At 44.2% G+C, this 18,050-nt stretch overlaps 1 protein-coding gene across 1 annotated transcript; it reads right to left on the reverse strand.

Moving 5' to 3' along the window:
- Nucleotides 1–2,990: 2,990 nt before the first annotated feature.
- Nucleotides 2,991–16,305, reverse strand: KLF9 (KLF transcription factor 9). The gene is made up of 2 exons (XM_078675751.1): nucleotides 15,032–16,305; nucleotides 2,991–5,955 (listed from the first exon to the last, which is right to left on the reverse strand). Exons 1-2 carry the CDS (start codon nucleotides 15,624–15,626, stop codon nucleotides 5,735–5,737), a joined length of 816 nt encoding a protein of 271 aa, XP_078531877.1. The 5' UTR covers nucleotides 15,627–16,305; the 3' UTR covers nucleotides 2,991–5,734.
- Nucleotides 16,306–18,050: the final 1,745 nt, after the last annotated feature.

The following is an 18,050-nucleotide window of genomic DNA, read 5'->3' on the forward strand; positions in this document are numbered from 1 at the left end:
TCAGCGGTAGAACCCTCTCCCTTCCCCAACCAGATCTGACAATAGTGACAGATGCATCACTCCTGGGGTGGGGCAGCCATCTGAGAGAGGTGGAGATCGGAAGCCTCTGGTCTCCGGCGGAATCCAGACTCCACAGCAACCTATTGGATCTCCAAGCAATCAGGCTGGCTTCTAGGCTTTCCACACATCATCAATGGAATGATAATTCAGGTTATCACGGACAACACCACAACCATGTGGTACTGCACCAAGCAGGGTCCGCAGAGTTAGTGGACTTTTTGTCAAGAGGCCCTGCGCCTCTGGACATAGCTCGAAAAGCAGAGCATATGCCTGATGGTTCAACACCTGGTGGGCTCTCTGAATGCCAGGGTGGACAAACTCAACCGAAAATGCCTATCGGATCACATATGGCATCTCAATCAGGAGGTGGTGCATGGTCTCTTTCAGCAGTGGGGAGAACATTGTTTAGATCTGTTTGCCACTGCCAAGAACGTGCAATGTCAGCAGTTTTGCACGCTGAAATTTCCAAGGCAGCTCTCACTCAGAAACGCGTTTCCTCTCGAGTGGAGCTCAGGCCTTCTGTACGTCTTTCGGCCCATACCACTCCTGCCCAGCGTTCTCAAGATCAGGAACAACAAGGCCCAAGTCATCCTTGTGGCTCCAAACTGGGCTGAGAGAGTTTGGTATCCCAAGCTTTTGAACATAGCCATTGGTTCCCTGATCAGGCTTTCCCTTCCGGAGGATGTATGTTCTGTTGATACAACAGGGGAGGGTTCTACACCCAAACCAGTTGATGCTCCACCATCATTCGCGGAGATTAAGTGGTGACAGTTAATAGCTTTTGACCTTCCAGCCAAAGTCTGTAATGTCATTTTGGCAGTGAGGTGTCCCTCCAATAAGACGGTTTACGCCTGCCGCTGGGGCAAGTTTGTGGCATAGTGTGTAGAAAAACAGGTTGACCCCTTTTGCTCCCCTCTCAGATACTTCTGTTTATTCTTTCTCTTGCCCAGCAGGGCAATGCTTTGGGCACCTTAAAAGGCTATCTTTTTGCCATCACTGCATTTCTGCGGTTGGCAGATCAGCCATCCCTGTTCAAATATCTTATTGCACATAGGTTTTTGAAAGGTCTCCAACACATTCCCTCCTTCACCCTTTATCATGCCTCAGTGAGACCTAAATTAAGTCCTCACCTTTCGCATATGCGCTCCCTTCGACTCGCTACACAAGTGTCCTCTTGGGCTTTTTACAATCAAAACAGCTTTTCTGGTGGCCATAACATCTGCTTGGGATTATAAGTAGGCTCCAGACTTTGTCATCTAAGCTTTCGTACCTCAGCATCTTCCCGGACAAGCTGGTCCTTTGCACTAGCGCTTCTTTCCTTCCGAAGGTGGTCAATCCTTTTCATGTAGGATAATCCATCACCCTGTCTACCTTTTTCACTCTGCTGCATTCCTCTAAGGAAGAGGAGCCACTCCACTGACAGGACCCAAAAATAGCATTGCTGTTCTACATTGCCCATACAAAACATTTCCACGTGGAAGACCAACTTGTCATGGGGTATGTTGGAGCAAAGAAAGGGAAGGTGGTACGGAAATGGACCATAGCCCAATGGATTTGCTCTGTATCAAAATCTGCTACGCATTGGCCTAGAAGCAAACCCGAGGGTTGCGTGCTCATTCCACCAGAGAAAAGGCTGCGACCACTGCGTTAGCATGCAGAGTCCCGGTCCTTGCCATCTGCCAGGCAGCAACATGGGCCTTTCTGCACACATTCTCTTTCTCTGAGCACTACTGCCTGGACAGTCAGGTCCATCGGGATGGACAGTTTGCCCATTCGGTCCTGCTAGACCATTTGGTTTTAAATGGTTTCGCAGACCCAACTCCTAGGTGGTATTGCTTGGGTATCTATTCTAAAGTAAGGAATCTGCGGCTAAAAGATGAACAAATTACAGACCTTTGGTAACGCCATATCTGATAGAGACTATCTAGCTGCAGATTCCTTATCGACTCTGCGAATGGATTTCTAGGGATAGGGCTGTTCCTCTCTCAGGGCCCTAGTTTTGAACACCAATAGTTAGTTTTCTTAGTGGCAATGCGCTACCGGCATGGAAAGTTGCGAAAAGAAACTGACATCAGCGTGCTGGGTTGGCACCTATATAGGCTCCGCACACGTCACTTCCAGCGCGGACGACTCTGACAAAACCATGCGGTGCAACGACACCACACACTGGTGCGAAGGGGTACTGTTCACAAAATTATTTTGGATACAGTCCGACGTCTGAGGATAATTTTAAGGTAAGGAATATATGGCTAAAGAGAGTCTCTACCAGATAAGATGTTACCGAAAGTACGTAACTTGTTCTTTTTGTATTGTAAATGGAGAACTGTGAAGAGAAACTTGTGAGATAGGTGAAACGTCTTTACTGCCCATCTTTACAGATGCATCAACAGGCAGTATGCAGTTTCTGCTTGTCCAATGAAACATTTGTTGAGTGGACTTTAAGCTGCAGACTGTATTATTGATACAAAACTAAAACAATGTATCACCTTTTTCGGGTCTCAAGTTATTTGTTTTTTCAGTCCCCCTCGCCCCCACTGTGCATGCAACACACGTCAAGACTGTTATCTACACTTTAGCAGATACAAATGCATTGCTGTTTAGTTTTCATCATCAAACCCTGACCTTTATCATAACATCTCTTGCTTTATTTCCCATTACACCTTCAAGTCATGTGGAAGCTCTCTTTCATGCTAAGCTGCAAGACAGATCTCAGCACAACACAACCACTTCGGAAAAGCCATTTCTGTGCCATATCGCTGTTGACACATACCTCCAGATTAACTTCACTGGAGCGAAAACAGTGCATGGCCACTGTTCCTAGGAGAGATGTAAAACGTTATCAGACTCTGGGCCAACAGTGCAATGTTCAATTAAAGCAGCTTTCTTCACAAGCGACAGTCAAATAAGTACAAAGAGTTGATGCAACCTTGTTTAGTGAACCATCTAAGATTTAATTTTCTTATTCAAAATCTTACATGCAAAACGAGTTACTGCCTCTTCCCAAGAACAGCATTTTGTTGTCTTGCCTCCGAAATAGGAAATACAACCGCAGGTGGTGCAATTTTAACAATACAAATGAAATCGTTCACAAATACAATTGTCCATTGCAGCATTTTTTTTACAAACAAATCAGGCAAATTTACCGTGCTTAGAGGGCATCAAGATGATGTTATCTTACACGTTGGCACTGGTAGTGTCATCTTTTCAATCAATGTTATCAGTCAATCGAGCAGACTTGTGACCGAAGTCACAACCGTATTGCAAGTATGCAAGCGAAAAGACCACAGAGCTTACCAAAGGAACTCTACACGCACAACTTTTCAAATAAGCTCATTAAGTACATGCCCTGATGAAGGACTTTGTTCCAACATGTTTACTATTTAGTTACGGTCAGATTTACAGGTATGCAAGGCATGGAGGTGACTGGAACCACGCAGAAAATATTGCCCCTACAGGTGAACAGTGATACTTGCCCAGATGAGAGGGATTAGAACAATCACTCCCCGTAACATGGTGCCTGCCTTTCATTTCTGTAGTTGGAAGGAACGAATGGGCCAAAAAAAGGCTGGAGGTAGTTGGGCAGGTAAGCAGTGGACCATGACTGGAAGACATATGCAGAGTAAATCAATCTGAAACACTGAGTTTACTTTCGAACTGTCAATGGAAACAGTGGTGTACTCCAACTTCCTTAAGGGGGATTTAATCGCACAAAGATGACTGATAATTTGAGGGTGGTCCACTACTGTAAGCAAAAGACTCCAGCTTCGCTGATAATTAAAGCCATCACTATAGAACATACACGAATAATGATTCAGCTTTTTTTGGAATATACATATATGTATACATTTAATTTGGAAATTTGATTTGTAATATGTGTTACACATGGGAAAGGTTTATGCCTTTTCTGTACGCACCTGTTCGTGATTTCCAAGGGTTGACTGGCAATAAATAGTGTTTGTGCTGAAAGTTTTTTTGCTATAGTTTTTTGTAATTACATTTTTTCTCATTATGTGGAGTACTGTGTACAAGACCACTGTGACATTTGGTCTAAATGTAGCTGATGTGCAGCTGTATGGTGCAATCATCGGCACACACCTGTGTGAGGCTGTTATTACGAAACTGAAACAAAATACAAAAGCATCCCAACACTACCTTTTAAAGTGCATTTCCTCGTCTTACGAATCGTTTGTTGATTTGCAGACCTCGATATCACAACAAAAAATATCACAGCTGTAAAAGTTCATTGTGTGTTATGGGGCATTGGCAATGTATACGTTGAGGTACAAAGAGTACATTTAACCATTATTAAAAGTGGAAATTTGCCTTTTGGGGTAACAGGCCAATACAATACACACTTATTCTCACACTCTGTCCCTCACTTAATGGACCTGTAATATTTTGGATACTAGAGAAAGTATCCTGGTTCCCTACAAATAGGGCAAATGTTAAAGATTCTGCTAGCAAACAACAGGATGAGTGCACTCCATGCGTGTAAAATATACACAAACCAACCTTGGTCTACAAATGCAGAATATATTGCACATCTTTAATGTTAGATTCAAACACCTAACAACGCAGTAAAAAAACACACTTGGTGTGTCAAATCTTTCTGAAAAAGATTTTACCCGTCATATAAGTGAATTTTTTTATGTGTTTGGTTCGAAAAAAAAAATCTTTTTTTTCTCCTCAGTCTCGAGGCAGAGAGACAAAGTTATGCCTTTCTACATTTTGTGTGACAACTGGGCAACACAATTATCACAAAGAACTTCCAAAACACTTAAGTACAGTTTATATACAGTAGTTTGCAGTGAACTATAAAGTGGCTGTATAGGAGCCATTTAAAACAATGGCCCACTTGCAGAGATTTACATTTTGGCTCACAGAGCTCCCTGTGGATATGTGCGCCAAGTGTAAACCTTTAAAAAAAAGTCTTCCTCACCCTGCTACATTCTCACTTCTCTGAGCATGCATCCTATACTACAACCCCTCCTCCTCTTCCTCACACGCAAAAAACAAACACGCCCTGTGAAATACCTAAAAAAAGGCAAATGTCCAAGACAAGCAGAATATAAAATAATATGATTGATTACACTGGAGTTCATCATTTGAGTTTAACCCACTGTCAGCAGGCTGGCGTGGAGTCCACTGTACTGAATAAGTTTACTTTTACGCAATCTTGGAACAAGGAAACCTTCTGAGATGAACTGTGATCCCGCTTCAATAAAAAGGGTTACTATTGTGCCATGAGCTTGGATGTACAAAACATCTTTTTGTGATAGCGTACATTGCTACAGTAAGGGCCAGGGGCCCAAAAAGTGGATTTTTAAAAATCCATTTTAAATAGTCAGTATTAACAATATCTGCCTGTAGAAAAATCAAAGAGTGAGCAAAAAGAGCTTAGAGTTGCTAGTGAGGATACCACAGAGGAAACCACTCGACCACCAGATAGGCAAATTATCTGGGGTTTTGGAAGTAAAACAAATATCATGGTTTTGCTGTCAAAATGTTTAAGTGTGGTAACTTTTTTAAGACTGCTACTCATACCACAGAGACAAAGAAATGGAATCCGCTACATTTCCTAAAACGATGCAAGGAGGTCATATATACAGTGGCAAAATTCATTAATTTTCTGAAAGTCAAGTTCTTTTAACCTGTCGCTCACAATTCATGAAAGTTAGGAGTTTGCTTTTTTTGATTTTTTAATCATGCTGGGTTGAAATTCAGTGTGGCGCCGGGCGTGCTTTGTCAAGTGGTCACTCCTCATGAACCGCTTCTCACACAGGGGGCACCGGAACTGCTTTTCACCTGTATGCGTCCTGTAGTGGCGTGTCAGCTCATCTGATCGAGAGAACTTTTTAAGGCAATCTGGCCATGTGCAGGGGAATGGTCGCTCACCTGTGGGGACAAAAAAGAATGACCTAAAAATTAAGTATTTGCGTATATAAAAGCAATCCATATCAATGTACAACTTTTATTTAAGGAGAAAGCAAATATACTTATTTTTGAAATATAAACTTTGTCACAAATACACCAAATGTAACTAATTGAGATTTAGTCATTTGTTGCCTTTTTGGTTCTTTTGGCCAGCAGACATCAGACACGCCCCCTCCCTGAACACCTTCAGGAAATCTCTCAAGACCTGGCTCTTTGGCTAAACAGATCTGTTGACCCCCTCCCCCCCCCTCTCGCCTTGAGAACTTCATGGGTGAGTAGCGCACTTGCAATACCCTGATTGATTGATTGGATAATGTGAACTGTCAATGCAGGGGATTGAAGGCCATTGACTACTGTCCATTTGAATTGTGACCTCTTTCCTGTGGACAGACACTGGGTATGTTTTCCTCGGAGGAAAAAAAGGGCAAAATAGATCTGCCTCTGAAAAGCGGCCTATACAAAAATCTTTAACTGCTACAAGCCTACCGATATTCTATCTAGCCTTCCGAGGTGCTGGCCCTTTCAGCTAATATAGATATGGCCCCGATACATCCTCCAAAATGTCACTAAGGAAAAGACATTTGTTGGCCAGATTTCAGTTCGTGTTTTTGAGGAGACCTTAAAGAACCTGTCATTCAACAGCTCTCAATGCCATGGCTTCCTTTGACAAATATGCAAACTCAAGTGTTTACACACAATAAGTCACTATTCTTGCTTCATCTTCCTTTGAAATGTGTCATCAGCACTCCACTCTTACACCCAGACCATATCTCTTTGGCTCCCAGGTTAAGTCAAATAGGTACACAAACAAGGAAATAACAGATGTATGGGTGATATTAGGACAGCACCAATTAGTTGAAACTCCCTATAAAGTTAACAAGAGCGAAGAGTAGAAGTAGTAGTAGAGGTCAGAACCTACTACACAATTATATACAGCTCTAGGTAGAAGTAATAGGTTTCAATAAGATTAAAGTAAACATGTATCTTAACTATAGAATGAAACCATTGGTGGGACGCCAAGCAGAAGAATATGGGATAGCTGCATCATAAGAACTAAGAGAAGTTGACAGCAACAGATTCTGAGCGATGGTTATTATTACGAAATTAATTCCTGACAAACAGAAGGACATTACAGATGGATGAGTAAGAACAGTGGTGAACAGCGACAGGGCTAAAGATGTTAAGAGTACATGTTCTCTTGCTCTCCACTAAGCTCGCTCTCAGATAATTATGGAATGACAATGAAGACTTACAGCGCTTCAGATAATATTTAATATATTTTCGTTCAGAAGAACAATGTAATAATGAAAAAGGTTTTGTTCACCTAACATCTACAGAAATAACACGTTTGAACAGTGTAATGTAACTCTGAAAGCCAGCAGTGTTTGATTATTGTAAATGCCTTGAACTTTCACATTCATTCTTAAAAGAGCAGGTTGCCCCTTCTGTAATATTTAAAGTAGTCCATCTAGAAAAATATTACCATACCACACTGCAGCCTCCGACACGTTACAAAGTGTGGTTGATGGAGAGGGGCATCGTTGGCTCCAAGTTGTGTGCAAAGGTTAACTTGGGAACCCAGGGAAGTCCGATTGTGTATAATTTATGCACAATATTTCAATGTTTTGTGATGCATTATGATTTATTATGTTGCCCCTGAAATAAATTCAAAGCACAATATGTCTGAATTGAAATGAGTGGATCACATACTGTCGCCTATTTTCTATGAAGCCACCTCTCAGTATTTTTTGCATTGTGGAAGCACTATATGGATTTTACAATACTATAGTGCAAACCATTTCTTATATATCATAGAGCTGTCGATAATGGCGAAACAAAGGGGGCAGCTATAATCACTCCTCCCCCACTCACTTTTCCTCTACTTCTACTCTGCTTTCTCCCTCGGCTAGGAATCCTGGAATCATGTTCATTCGTCATTGACTCTGAACAACTTCTGTCAATGGTCTAGAACTGCTGCTTGCATTTTCATAACATCCAATAAATGACATCTTGTGTAAACTTCTCCTCGCTCAAACTGCTGCTTCAGGGATTATTTTCCTTGCATTCACTACTATTTATCACTATATGTTGACCTACCAAAATATCTGCTCCATCTACTTCAATCTATCCGGAATTCCCGTGTCCGTCGTGTTTTTTTCTATTGGCTATTGTACACATATCTCCCACTAACAGACTCAGTTTCGTTGGTTCTCAGATCTCAGTTCAGATTATGTTATCCAGATTATGTTATCTTTACATAGTTTTTAAGTGACTTCCCTCAATTTCTTCACCATGCCTTGATCTTAGCTTTCTCAATTACCCCAAATTATTATTTTCGCTCTAGATTCAAATGTCTTCTCATTCATAACCTCTGTATGCCCCCTTACACTTTTGCATCACATGCCTCGTTTCTTGTCTCTGGAATAGTCTCCCGATTTCTTTTCATTGTGATCATACTCTATCTGTCTGAAGGAACATTTGTTGACTATAGGCGATTGATTGTAATGTCACTGTACCTATGTAGATACCCAATTGCTTGTACCATGGTAAATACTTCATTTTTTGGCCGTCTTACTTTGTACGATTTGTTATTCCTTGCTTTGCAAAGCACATAGGATAACAGTTATATGACAAAACAAATAATAATAATAACAATAATAATAATGGCCGTTTGTATATGCAGAATGACATGCTTCCCCAAAAGCATATTTGACAGAGGTACATATTATTGTACATACGAACATATCAGATAAATCTGAATTTCAGTTGCCAGTAAGTGTCAGATTGGGGGGAAAATACGTTGCTAGATTGTACTCATTAGTTTGAAATTGGTAGACAATCTTGAGCTTCATTATATAAAGGGTGGTACTGTACAGCCAATGAAAGCAGAAAGCATCTGCCGCCAGTTCATTACTGCCTATCAGGAAAGGGCAGGCTATGAGAGTCAGGGTTTGTTTCTTCTGCTCGTGGGATACGCTATCATGTCTTCTACAACAAATAAACTTATTTGCTAGGAATATATATGCCCCATGCAAATTTGGGACTGGCATCATCCAAGTTAAGATCAGCCTTCTGCTGGTCGTTATATAGCTGTTGTCATCAGTGGGTGGCCTTGAGACCCATACACCTGAAGGGTCAGTATCAGTGGAACCTGCCAATATCAGGGCAGGTTTGAAGCCTTCCTCATAGGAGTGGGGGAGGAGCAACGTGTGGCCCATCTTCGACCATGTAACGTAAAAGCCAAGACCTTGTGCCAAGCGGTTGCAACAGTGGAGATGGCTCACTTTTCATGATGTCCCTAAGTTACCTCCTATAGCTCAGATGGTTGAATCTATTTTTTAACATACATCATTGTGGGAAATGTGGTACCACATGAACAAGATGCAGGCTGCTAAACACCTGGAGGTATAGCCATCTTTTAAGACCTGTGGATGTGTGAAAGTTCTTACTCAATAGGTTCTAGAAAGTAAATCAATGTATACTTCCATTTCAGGAAGGACACTGGTTAAACAGTGTTAACTAATCAACAGTCTGTTAGTAATAGTGAACCCAACATAACTAATGTGTTGAAAGAATAGGGTAGGTGTGGAATAAGCAAAGAAAATATAATTTTGAGTTCCTAAGGAAAAAAAAAAGAGGTGGTTAACCTTTCATATGTAGACAGACTGAATGATACCAGAGGATGTGAGTGCTAAGCTTAACGCATTTGAGAATCGACTATCGAGATCAGAATTGAAATGTGAAGTTTTATCTGATCTAAATTTCTGCCACAGACGTATATCCTGATAGGGAGGGGTTTGACCCTTTTCCAGAACAGGATGGGGACACACCCCTAGCACTGCTGTAACTATTTGCTCTAGATTTCCAGGTTGAGCACTTCCTTGATGTGTAGAACCACTTTCCCTTCTGCTGTTTAATTTGTCCACCATATACTTCGGAGAGTTAAGGCAACCAGTTTTGTATGTGAGGTAGGCCATCATGTAAGATAATTTAGTGCATTGGTCACGATCGTGGCGACATGGTAAAACCAGTGGGTGCCTGCCACCATGTGCGCAGCTGTGTGTTACAGTGCCTTTATCGAGGCAATCAGTTACCTGGAGCTTATTTAATCAAGACTAGACAGTAGAAGTGCTTCTGGCAAGATCCTAAGCTTAATTTTGAGGAAGTATAATTTGCGTTTCACTGCCAATGGAGATAAAATGTTGCTCTGTTTGTAATATTTGCTGTCTGATCCACTGTCATAAGCTGTGGAAAGTTCAAGAAGGAAGGTAAGCCATGTGTTCTCCTTCTCCAACATCTGAGGCTTGATGTCAATGGTTTGCGGTTTCTATGCTTGTTTTCCCATCTATATGTTCGTAATTGAATGTCCAAGCAGTTTTCAATAGTGTTAGGAGGGAATAACGTCCGTTATGAGGGCAATAGTTGTGGAGTCTGGTCGGATCTGCTGGAAATTGTATTAAAGGTATGGTTCAAAATTAGGAATTCGCCTTGTTGAAGAGAGGGGCAGATTATTTACAGGGAGAAAGGGGCATGAGTCTGTGTATGGGTTCTGAAAAGCAGCTGGATAATTTGGGTGAAGTGATGATTCTGTGGGCCTTCCAGTGAATAAGAAAATCTGGCAGCTTGAATGCGAGCTGTTTTAAGGAAGTGCCTTTTTGGTTAATTGTTAAAAAAGAAGTTTAAGGACTTCCAGATTTGGTCATAGTATGAAACCAAAATAAAGTATTCCATACTGCATTATGTAGAGTATAACAGTGGCATGGTTGATGGACACCATTGTTCTTCATAGCAGTGATCAATACAATCTCAGAGACTGGGAGAAAGGCTTGAATTCTAACATAATGATGTGGACCATTCCGTCTTCCCTTTCGTTCCAAGCATGTGGTGGCTTGACATGCACACTCGGACCCTTCAGTGGCAAAATACGCTAGTCTGTGCAGTGACCTGAAATGAGCCGCTTTGTGTTAGTTTACAATTCATACACGCAAGTTAGTGCTGACTGTCACTTTGGAAATTACCGTCATCTGGATTTTTGACTAGAGTAAGCGGTGATACTTTTTGTTGTGGAGTGTGGCCAAGCGAACTCCAAGGAGTGCAGGTAGCCAAAGAACATACACCTGTCTGAAATTATCTAACAGATCTAAGAGCATAAAATAAGCATGGGAAATGCGAGATTACATCGAGCACTTTCATTGTAGTCTTTTGCACTGAACTGTAATAAATATGTTTGTGCTTTGTTATATACTTTTGTGAGATACAAAACTAGGTTCCAAGAAACATTGATAAGGATTACATCCACTGGTAGAACTGGCATACTGAGAAAGTATGCTGGGTGTCAATATCCCACTATTGAAGCTCATGAAATCTTGAAGAACCTGTAAGGTTTTCAGAAATCCCATTCTAATGATGTTTGTTCTTTCCCTCATTTCCCTTCACAAATATTGGCTGCTTGAAAGAGACACTATGTATCTGAAAGAGCACTAGTCAATGATAGAGTCAACTGATTGGCCTATAGCAATCAACTGTATTTCATACACTGGTTCTGGGGTCACCAAACTGTTTGAACTTAGGTTTACTGAACTACAACAGGATTGTGTGAATGATCGATTCAGAAACTTTGCTGCACACTTTATAGAGGGACATCACAGTGCGAGAAGCAAGAACTGAATAGAAATGGGAAAGCACATGGTTCATTATTTACAGAATTGAATGTAAATTGAAGACTAGAGTTGTGCTGCATTCAATAAGAGGTTGTGAGTGACATCATAGATAATACATTCACAACCTTTATTTTTGGTGCTACTGTGAAAACCTCTCAAAAGAAGCAAATATTACAAAGAATCAGATAGTGGACTTCTTGGATATGATCTTACTGTTATCTTGCAAGGAACGCCTGGATTACCATGTTATTTTTCCTCTGACAATTTTCACACTCCCCTTGAAGCAGTGTTAATATTTTATCTGGGCTAAAGAATCAACAGGTTCGCCGATAGCAGTTGGCACCAAGGGTGCTTAAGTGCTGAGGAAAACACATACATGAAAGTGGAGAAATAAACTTTCGCTCTGCGTGCCTGTATAGCTGCTTTGGATTCTGTTTCACTATTATGCTGATACTTTCTACGCTTAAATTATGGTGAAAGGGAGACTCATCCTTGGTCATACTTCCAGCTCTTTGTGTGGGGTCACATGCGGAAAAGTCTGTTGTATGCTGCGCCCTCCAAGTTCAGAGTAGACATGAAGGATATGTGGCAGGCTATCTCTGAAAACACAAAACATGCCACCTGAATAAAAACATTTAAGTGACCCGTCATGATTTATTCTCCATCTAAACTCTTTTCAAGTTTTATGGGAGTGGATACCCACCTCCCGCTCTCTTAGCTTCAATGCTACTGCTTACATCGCCTTGTTCTTACTGCCAACTGTATGGCAGTCCCCAAGACATGACTTTGAATCTTCTATTAACAATATACTGAACTATCTGCAAATCAATCTGGGTGATTACTAATGCTCTAAAATAACCTCTCTCACTTGTGTTTGATAGCAGTTTCTCTTTAACCAGAGTGCAAAAAACACAAAGATTAGAAAAGGCATCCTTCGATATACTGCAATGTTCAAGGTCTTGGGATCCAGAGAGCTTGGAAATAGGTTAGATGAAGATACAATATCGAATAACTGCATACAGATGCATATCTTCTACAAACTCTTCTTAAGAATAACCTTAGCTACTGTAGTATACAAACCGCCTAAGCATGTCCTGCAAAGAAAATGTATTGAGGAGAAGTCCCTGTGAATCCCACTAAGCCTCAAAGCAAGCAACATCTGAATCGTCTGCACTCTAAACAACTATGTATGCTGGTCCCTTTAAACTGACTGTGCGAAGAAGCTATCACCTCCTCCCATTTCCCCACTCCCTGACCCTGCTGCCAAATAACCTGTTTGATTTTACTTGTTAAACTTCACGTCCGGCTCCTCCTTTTAAAGGAGGAGCCGGACTCACTTCATGAAATGAGACACTGTTGCAAATGTCAGGTAAAACACAAAGGATTTCCAATCTTCTAAGATTCAGAAGATGAAGCATGCGGAAGATGTAGAAATGGAGGAAAAATGCAGATGAGAGGGATTATAGGGTAAAGGAGAAAGCCCAAGACAAAGCTATAAACTAGTCTACTGTTCCTCCCACTGCCCTATGCCACACAGCCAACCTTTGGCGACGCCCTCCTTATGGAATAAAAACACTAATTTTGACCCAAGGAATGTCTTCAATACAGTGCAATGGGTTGTGGCAAGTCACACCCCTCTTCACGGTCATGTGATTATAATTGCCTGGTCCTGTTTTCCTTGCATGAAAGTTACAAGGTTGGCCTTGTAAACTATTTATCAGAATAAGGACATGGCCTCTAAATATTTCAAAAAACATGAGCGGTTTGCATGAAGAAATGTTTTTAGAATGTGATGTCTTCTTTCACCTTGCAAATCAAATATCTTGTCCTACATACATCTCCATGAAGGGTTTTGACAGGAGTTGTATTTTCATTACAATGCCATCTCACTACAAATTCGAGTTTGTTTTATGGCTTTTTAGCTCTCATTGGCTGAAGTATGCAGAGATCAAGCAACCGGTGTAATAAGAGTGATTTGGGTGGAACACTGCTGTCTTGAACATGCTTTAAACAATTTGCATTTCATTGAATATACAGAGATGCTTCCCAACTAAACTTGAGAACTACCCAGAGTTCTCTGCATTATGTAGAACGTTGGACGAGAAAGCATTGTTATTTTTCTGCATAAGGTTGTTTTTTGTTTTAAACAGCTGTTAAAAGTACACCAGATCACATGGCTATCAATTACTAAGACTTCGCAAGAGTAATCAGGATGTAAAGTCAAACGTTTCACTTTACATTAAATAAAAATGAGAGTAATGTGTGTGACGACATTAAATAGGCCTTTCAGACAAGTCTGTGAGATGAGGCGATGAAGAGACCTGCAGAGACTGGGCGTGTCTGCAGTACTTTTAATTCATAAGTACCCCTTCTGCTCCAAAGCCCCCACCCTCGTCTGATGAATGGAGAGCTTTAAATCACATTTGAAGACTGGTGACTGTGGGAGTTGTAGGAGGAATAAAAACGCTAAACGGTGGCGTCAAAAGACAAGGCGGTACTGAGTCTAGAGCATGGCGATTCCCGCCCACCACGTGTGGGAACGTGTCGTCGACAGCATGTTTCTCTCCTCTCCCTCCCTCCCGCCCGAGGAGGGAGTGGGCGGGGCCCGGGGCGTGCCAGCGCTGCCCCCGCTGCCCGCCGAAGGAGGGAGTGGGCGGGGCCCGGGGCGTGCCAGCGCCGCCCCCGCCTGCCGCACGTGGGCCGGGAATGCCTGGGCAGCAGAGAGGTCCCGCAGCCGCCTGCGGGAAGTCTAGTCAGGGTGCCTCAAAGGGCAGGAAGGAGACTCATCCTCGGTCATATTTCCCGCTCTTTGTCTGGAGTCACATGTTGGGGAGCGTCCGTTGCACGGCGCGCCCTCCCGGTGACGAGCAGAGCACACTGTGGAACCTCGCACACGAGCCGCAAGTTCAGTCATAAATGCACACGTCTACAAGTGGATTTTCTTGGAAAGAGGGAGGGGGGGGCCGGTCTTTTGAAGGTTGACCCTAACCAGTCAGGGTGCGGCGTCGCCCAGGAATAAATCTAAAAGGCGGTTTTTAGTCACATTGAAAAGTAGTATGAAAAGAGGCACGCTTCTAGAACGGAGTCGCATGTAATCTGACGTTTGTCAACTGTACCTAGGAAAGGGAGGTTCGTCACAGCTCCAAGGTGAAAATCGTGTTTTTGGGTAAAAAAAAAACCGGATCACCCTAATGTTAGCCCAATGCCCTAAACTAGTATAGGCTTGCACAGCTGGCTCACACCTGCTCCTGCCTCAGGCCACACGAGGTGTCTGCGCCCCCGCCGGGAGCGCCTCCAGACGGCAGCACTGCTCCTCCACACTCACCTGCGAGTCAGCCTGAAAGAGAGCCCCACCTGTGCCTCGCGCCGGTACTCACCTGTGTGCACGCGGTAGTGCGCCTTCAGGTGCGAGGACTTGCCGTAGACCTTCCCGCAGCCGCTGTGCGGGCACCGGTGCCTCTTGTCGGCGCCGCCCCTGCCCGGCGGGGGTGAAGTGTCCCTGGGGTGGCGGGTGCAGTCCTCTCGCTGCCCAGGGCGGGGGTCGGGGGTGCAGTCCTCCTCCTCCTGCTGCCCCGGGGTGTTGGGAGCGGGGCCGCCGCGGTCCTCCGGCTCCGCCGGCGGGGGGCTGGGGGCGGCGGCGGGCGCGCTGCTGGCCGGGGGGTACTCCAGCGCCGTCGGGTACTTGTTGAGGTCCAGCAGGCTCCGGGCGATGGCCAGCAGGGTGCAGTAGTCCTTCCAGGTGTCCCCGAGGCCGGCGGAGCGCTGCGGCTGCAGCACCGGGGACGGCTCCTTGGCCAGCTCCGGCCGCGACCTCTGGCGCAGCGGCGGCAGCTCCGACTCCTGGGGCGCGGTGGCCCCCTTGGGCACCGCCGGGGGCGCCTGGCTCTGCGGGGGCATCAGCACGGAGGGGCGGTGGGAGATGGACATCAGGCACTGGGCGGCCACGAAGTCGGGGTAGGCGACGGCTTTCATGGCAGCAGGGTCAGCGAGAGTTGCGCTTCCCCCTACCAGGGGGCACGGAAGGGCAGCGCCAGGCAGGAACAAAGGCAGCAAAAACCGAGGGGGGGGGGCTGCCAGGCAGGGTGCCTGCTTCTCACTCGCAGCCTGTGCTCAGAGTGTCTGACAGACAGACGTCTCTGCACACTCACACCCACGAGACCCACTGCCCCGCCCGGGGAGAGCAGCCAGACCCCTTCAGAGTCTCATTGTGTCTGTTCCTCCAGCACAGTGTCTGCTGCTGCCTGTGCCAGCCTCACACTGCTGCCTGTCCCGCACGAAGCCGCCTCTGCCCTTGGCAGCAGCATCCACCCCGCCGCAGCCCCCTCGGTGATGCACGTGAAGTGACGGTGCACTAGTGCGAAGAAGCAGTATGTCCCAGCACTTCTGAGAAATCCGAGGGAGAGGGGGCTGCTGCTGCTGCCCTGCCCGCCCCTGCAGTTTCCAGCGCCTTCACTTCTGTTCAGTCTGCGCGCACGCCGCTCAGAAGCGTGCTTGACTCCCCCTTGTTCCCTCTTGCCGGTTCTGTGTGCGCACACCCCCTGATTCCAGAAACAGCGCCTGCTGCCCCGGCATTTCTGGTGCTCGGGAACAGTTTCGCAGAATCCCGAAGCGTGCCACTCTGATGCAGCTCGCCATTGGTGGCCAATCTAGGTGATAGCATGCTGTTCTACCACGGTGTCCGCCCCCTGTCCAATGAGATCACTCCATTGGTAATGAGGGGGCAGGCTGTCCTTCAACTCAAGGAGGCGGGCCAATCACAGCCAGCAGCGAGGCTCCAGCGTGCTACCCATGCATTCACCAGGAGGAATATTAAAAGGGCGATGGCACAAATGGCAATGTAGAGCCAGGGGACATAATCAGAGCTTATGTGGCATGTCTCCAATGTATTGGCTGAAGTAAATACATTACACACAATTTAAAAAATGGAAAACACATCGACCATTCTCTACCGATCCACCTGTTTTGATTGGAGTAAAAATATATTTTCATTCATATTGATATAAGGACACACTTAATGAAGGTATGTTTTTTCAGGGATGATCAGGTATAAATATAGGCACTTTATATCTGCCAAGCGATTACAGCATCGACCATAGGATATACTGCAGACACACTGTGTTTTGTGTTCTATTGTTTTTTTCTAGTAAGTGATGTCAGTGCTGAAAAACCGGATGTCTGGCGTCAAAAACAACAAGCAGATCGTATGTGATGATGAAATCAAAATCAGGCGTGGGAAAGTAGCTTATGCCACACAGGAAAACCAGGAATGCTTGCTGATGTCTCAAAGTGCAAGTGGGAATGGAGGTTCAGGGAAAGCTACAAAGGATGAATATCTCCAGTCTGTTGGTGTAATGACTGCAGGTGTGCTGAAAAGCCACCAGATATGGTGAAGTTCTCTACTGGATAGGCAGGGGTGCCAGTAGCTGTGGCATTGTAGTAGATGCAGCTAGCTTTGAAGGTGGTGTTGGCAAAAGGATTTGGCATAGTTCTGATCCAGCGGCTCACCAGCAACAGGTACTCCAATACCAAATACTCACCTGGGCCCATAAACACACCTATACAGACACACAGCCTGGCAATAACCGCTGGAGTCAAAGATGTTGATTTTTACCATTTCAAGATTAGTCACCTCTTATTCTTGACTAATCTTTCACTGATCAAAAAGTTCTTTCCTCTGTTCGATGGACCATTAGTTGAACTAGTTGATGGTGAAATGACATAAAATAATCTTCTAACATTTATGAAATGACCACATACTCGGGAAATATTTTAAATCTTTATCTAAACAATTTCATATGAACCACTTACAAAGTACAATACAGTCGTCGTCACTCATAGGAAGGATGATTCAATAAATCAAACAAAAATAGAGCTCTGTGACACATTGGGATCATACGTCACCACCGATCAAGAAGATACTATCGTCGGTCAGTCAAACAAGCCACTGACAGTTAACCAGCTCGCATCAGGAACACCCGTACCACCACCCAAACAGACTTCAACTTCGCAGAACACTAACAAGCAGCTCACACTAACTGAGAAAGAACGAAACAACGATAAGTCTGGTAAAGATAGGCCCAACAGTCAGGTAGTTGTAAAGACAGCTACCAACAACATAGTATCCCCATTTTTAATAACTATTTCAACTACGGCCTCAGAACCCGGCAGACAACCAGCAACAAATGTGAGCAGGGATAAACTTGATCTCATTAAAGTCACCTTCCCAACCGACAGAAAGGACGTTAATCCTGAAACAATTAGGGAAATAAGGGGTAGACGTCGCTGGGAGAACTTAGCTGACGCAAATGAGTGCCTAGTAGCAACGAGGCACATGACAACCGTAGAACATGAAGAGAAGCCATTAAGCATCCCTTATAAGCGATCTCTGAACGGGGT

Source organism: Lissotriton helveticus, chromosome 2_1, assembly GCF_964261635.1.
Source record: "Lissotriton helveticus chromosome 2_1, aLisHel1.1, whole genome shotgun sequence".
Lineage (NCBI taxonomy): Eukaryota > Metazoa > Chordata > Amphibia > Caudata > Salamandridae > Lissotriton > Lissotriton helveticus.

Excerpts from the sequence above, each read along its gene's own strand:
- KLF9 (XM_078675751.1), bottom strand. The coding sequence starts at position 15,626 with ATGAAAGCCGTCGCCTACCCCGACTTCGTGGCCGCCCAGTGCCTGATG. Across the intron at positions 5,956-15,031 it reads GCACTACCGCGTGCACACAG|GTGAGCGACCATTCCCCTGC; the intron begins GTGAGTACCGGC and ends TTGTCCCCACAG.